The 5355-nt window shown below is 37.7% G+C and overlaps 1 protein-coding gene across 1 annotated transcript; it reads left to right on the top strand.

The window, feature by feature from the left end:
- The first annotated feature begins 1357 nt into the window (after window positions 1-1357).
- LOC311050189 (lymphocyte antigen 6D) lies at window positions 1358-3357 on the top strand. Its single transcript, XM_084064170.1, has 3 exons — window positions 1358-1515; window positions 2291-2395; window positions 3074-3357. The coding sequence occupies exons 1-3, from the start codon at window positions 1428-1430 to the stop codon at window positions 3175-3177; spliced, it is 297 nt and encodes a 98-aa protein (XP_083920296.1). The 5' UTR covers window positions 1358-1427; the 3' UTR covers window positions 3178-3357.
- The last annotated feature ends 1998 nt before the right edge of the window (window positions 3358-5355 follow it).

Here is a 5355-nt window from a genome sequence, read left to right as displayed (position 1 = left end):
CCATATTCCCATAACCACATGAGGAACGCCCTCATGGATACTATGTCCTTACTGTGAACTGTATTATAATCCTGCAGCAGGGGTATGTGATCTCACTGGTTAGACCGGCCTGCGTTTAGTTCTCATCATTTCCCGGAGACTGGGTTATTTGAAATAAACCTTTTCACTCCAAAGACAACACAAATTCTCAGATATAACCAACCAATTAAATTAACTATTATACAAAAATCACATACTGTATAGCCTATAATATTTTAAAGCAGGGCAGTGTGGTGGGTACAGAGAGATCATCGGATCACCAGGATGTATATTGGTTCAATCCTGACAACTGCCAATATGTGTCCATTAACCACTTAAACCCTATATACGGCATTGTACTGCACACTGGTAATGCTGCAAAAAGAAAAATAGATACAGTATAAACACCCATATGCACCCACCCCAGATTCTGGGATGGGTGCACCCTGTTTATATCTATTTTTTACTTATTTTTTTTACTTTATGCCAAGCCAACCTACTGTTGAGTTGACTGTGACATCACTTACCCTATTGGGGTGAGCCTATCAGTGCGTAGATGTACCATACAGTATATAAACATTTGTGTATGCCCTTTTCCCTTGTACTTATATGTCCTGATGAAGGTCTGAACAGGCCGAGACGTTGACAAACGCAATAAATACTGCAATAAATACTGCAATAAATAAAAGACTATTCCTTTTTTATGATACTTTGTTTGCCTTGCACCTGGGCCACGAATGGGCGTGCACTATACCTTTTTCATATCTATACTATGCCCCCTCCTTTTTACTAAACGCCTTCGCTAAAAATAGGCGACCATATCTGGCAAAAATAGATCTACAACGAATTGCAACTCGGTGCATTCTGAGCTTGAAGATCTGCTATTTTTCGCTGAATGTTTGCCCCCAAATAAGGACGCCATGGTTCATATAGTTAATCACCATGTGTTCTATCAATGCGACGCATTGTGAGCTTGTACATCTGGTATTTTCAAAAGATTTGTATACATTTTAGACATATGATAACGTTCTGCATAATGAGTTCTTCTACTTTTGGTACTTTAAGTTTATTGGTAAACATTTGTTTACCAATAAACTAGTAGTACTTTTACCACCACGTACTGCATGCAACACCCTTTAATCTCTTTACATCTTGAAAAACAAAACAGATTATCTGTAAAAATATCAAACAAATGAATGCAGAGAACAACCACACATGTAGCACGCAACTATTATGTCCCAATGTCCCGCCCTGCAGTGCACGGTGCATGACTATTCTCATTGCTGTAGGACAATGAATTTCAGAGGAATGTTGTTTGTTATTTCTTCCTGTCAGACGATACACCAGGAAATGTGTGTGTTACTGGTTTGGTTGGTAGGTTGTTGTGAGAGTATAAAAGCTGACGTTAGATGCTTCATCTTCACACCACTTCACTTGACAACATGAAACTCCTACTGCTCACCATACTGCTGGGTCTGCTCCTGTGTAGCACACCAGGTGAGTACACTTGCGATTAGATACAAGTATCAGTGTTACGGTCCAAAATATATTGATGCAGAAATTAAGGTTATAGGATGACTTGGTTTATTGATGCAGTGACTGCATCAATATAGCAAGTCATTCTGCATTTGTATTTAAATCAATTTCCAGGCCTACAGTCAATCATTCAGCACAATAATGAGTCTCTTACTATATGTGCAATGCACATGAGACAGGCAGTGTAGCAAAAATAAAGCATAGAATGGTATAATTCCATTCCAAATGTTGTGCCAAATTTACAAAAAAACTACGAATCACGCTGCAGCAAGTTGTGAGCTTGTAGATCTGTTCTTTTTGTCACGTCTGGTATACATTAGGCTGCGATCACGCAGCCCGTTCGGCGAAAAACGACTTATGTTACATGTTGTGTAATGTTATACATGTTTTGGAAAATGTTTCTCATTAACTAAATCAATAGCCAAAAACAATGCATAGCCAAATATTTTTCCAGGACCCTTGATAAATTCCAAACCTTTTCCAGGACTGGAAACTAATTTCAAAATATTTCCAGGAATACCATGACCGTGGGGACTCTGTATTTTAGCCTATATATATTAAAAATAATATTGTGATGGGATCGTCTACAACGCCCAAGGCTGCTTTTAAGTCTTATGATGATTTTTAAACCCCACTGTGATCTTTTTAAAAGTTCACCCTGAAGTTATAATTAGAGGCGATGACGAAGATAATGCCTTGGAACCTGTTTTCACATAATGTCTGGCCTTCCTTCCAGTAAACATGCTGAAATGCTACACCTGTGACGATGAGACCGATGACATCTGCAAGACAAAGACCACGTGCCCGGATTCCAGCAACTTCTGCAGGACTGACTGGAGCGGTAATTACATGGCTTTCTCTCTATTAGTATTACAATTGTCCAGTTTTTACTTTACTTGAGCATTTCTGTATTTTCAATTCTTTTACTTCTACTCCACCACATCTCAAAGGCAAATATTGTATTTTCACTCCACTACAATTATTTGAAAACTTTAGTTACTAGTTACTTTGTAGATTTTGATTATTATTACAAAACCACTTCAGCCCTATATACATTTCGGCCATTTGAAAATAGACTATCTACAAGCTCACAATGCGTCGCGATGTGACGCATTGTGAGCTTGTAGATCGGCTATTTTCAAAAGATTCTTATACATTTCATACATTTAAAACTTGTGAAATGGGACATTCTGCATAATGACTACTTTATACTTTTGGTACTTTAAGTACATTTTGATACCAATACTTTCACTCAAGTACATTTTTTATTCCGGACTTTCACTAAACAGAGTATTTCTACATTGCAGTATTGATACTTTTACTTAAGTAAAGCATTTGAGTACTTTTCCCACCACTGCTATTGTCATTCTAGAATTAAATGATGTGCGTACAGGATAATTATAATCATAATGCAGTATTAATATAATATAGTTTGTGTATTTTTCAACATTGTTTTTTTGTTTAGTTTTTTATATTAATTTTAAATGTATTTATATTATTATTATTATTATTTTTACAGATGACCATCTTTCTCGTACCTGTGAGGAGTTATGTGTCCCGTCCATTGATGTGGAATGCTGCGAAGATGACCTGTGTGGAGATCCGGACAACGAGGACTATTAGTGACAGACAACAGCGCTCAACTCTGCCTTTTACTCTCTGTTGAATCAGCACAATTATGTAATAGCCTATCTATGCTATGGTGTTTATCCTCCTAGCATATACGATTTCAATTAATTCATTTAATTGGTCATTTTAATTAAACACCTCTATGATTCCAATAAAAACAGAATTTTAAATATGTTCCAGTGTTGTTGCATGTATTTTAATTTAATTCCGTTTCATGCTCTTTTCTAAATGCCACAAGAAAGTGATTTTCACAGGCATGTAGGGCTGTCACGATTACAGATTTAAGTTAACGATTAATTGTCACTCAAATAATTGCGATTAACGATTTAATTGTGTGTTTGGGGTTGAACATTTGGGACGTATTAATACAAACTTAATTTCTGTTTGCCTTTTAGGCTTCGTAATAAAAGAATTGCACAGGGCAGATATGACAAATGAATCATTAAATATACAAATAAGCTATTGACATATTTAATAACGTATGTAAAAAGCTGAAATAGCTGATCTACAAGCTTACAAACAACGCATGGCTTGTTGTAAGCTTGTTTACACTAAATAATTGCGATTATCTCAAATAATTGCGATTAGACGATTATGTAATAATTGTGACAGGCCTACAGGCATGTGCTGTAGACAGACATGTATTTTTTCATGAATTAGTACTAGATTAATGTCTCTCGGCACACATATGGGACACGCATGCACAGAAACTGACACTTCACATTCTTAATCCCCTGGAGCTGTTGTGGCCTATACTAGTATGTGGGTCACCAGACTGTCAGTGACGGTCGGACCATTCATTAGAACATTGGTTCTCAAAGTGGGGTTCCCGGGGTCCTTGGGGGGGGGGGGTGCTTGTAGGTAGCCTACTCCACGCTGCTCCGATTGAGTATTTTTCACCAATCAGTTAACTTTATAATAGTGTTCCTATTATCTGCATGTGTAACGGTTGATCTGTGTTGTGTTGTGGATTAATGAAGTTCCAGACCACTTCTCTCTTTGTTGACAGTTTATTCTGGTAAGAATAGACACAAGTCTCTGGTCAGTCACTTCTTTTGGTGTAACACACCCAAGCCTCAGCACGTCTACAACAGAATTAGCAGCAGTTTGATGTAAACAGTAATACAGTATACCGTTTGGTATGTCAAAATGACTAATTGAAAACATGTAGAAAGCATCACTACTTCATGTGGGTACATTTAGCATGTTTAGAATAACCAGTATTCATGCAAGGTATCACAGTAAACATAGGACAGGCATATAGTGTGCTGAGGAACACATCTTACCTTGAGCAAATGTAATTTACCACTCATGGACACCTGTGTTAATCAATGATGTGCCGCCCACTAACCAATAAGAAATGTCCTTACTTAAGGAGCAGGTGGAACCCACCAGAGCGCACTCACCTATTAGTTTGTATTGGCCAGTGCGCTCAGTGCTGTATTTCCAAACACACTTGTGTAGCGCATTTCATATAACAGGCAAACTTTCAGTGAAAACAGGCCAACATTTGGCAAAAATAGACGAATATTCTGTGAAAATAGCACAGAGCTTGTAGATCTGCTATTTTTGCTACTAAAGCACATTGAAGTACTATACTATACAGTAGGTGGTTAACCTCAGTGAGAGGAGTAGCAAAAAATCACAGGGATCAGATCAGAGGTCTGAGGCATATTAATGGTGGGATTAACTCTCTATGCTCATCTCAGTGAAGGGAAATATTAGACACTGCCTGTCACACGCTGGCAACCTGGACCTGTGCCTGGAATTGTAAGAAAACATTGCAAAAATCAGACACAACCTGTCTCAAAAAAGATGAAGAAAAACTAGTCAATGCATTGTTTACCTTGGATTTTGCATTGGATCACTGCAATTCCTTATGCAATCATGCTGCCTCAACAAGTCTCTAAACTTTAAAGATTCTCCAGCTGGTCCAGAATGCTGCTGCATATTATGCCGACAAAAGAGATTGCGTTTCTCCCATATTGTAGCCCTGGTTCCCTTTTAAATCCAGAATTTAATGTAAAATCCTTCTATTCACCACAAAGCCCTTTCATGACTTACACAAATGTACCCCACTAATACATCAGAACGCAGGCCTACTAATGCACATTGTGAAGCGCTTTGGATGAAGCCACTATATGAATGCACCGTTTACCATTTACTTGTTGG

Source organism: Gymnoscopelus microlampas, assembly GCF_963454915.1.
Source record: "Gymnoscopelus microlampas genome assembly, chromosome: 8".
Taxonomy (NCBI): Eukaryota; Metazoa; Chordata; class Actinopteri; order Myctophiformes; family Myctophidae; genus Gymnoscopelus; species Gymnoscopelus microlampas.
Note: the sequence above shows the minus strand (reverse complement) of the source record. Positions and strands in the feature narration are given on the sequence as shown.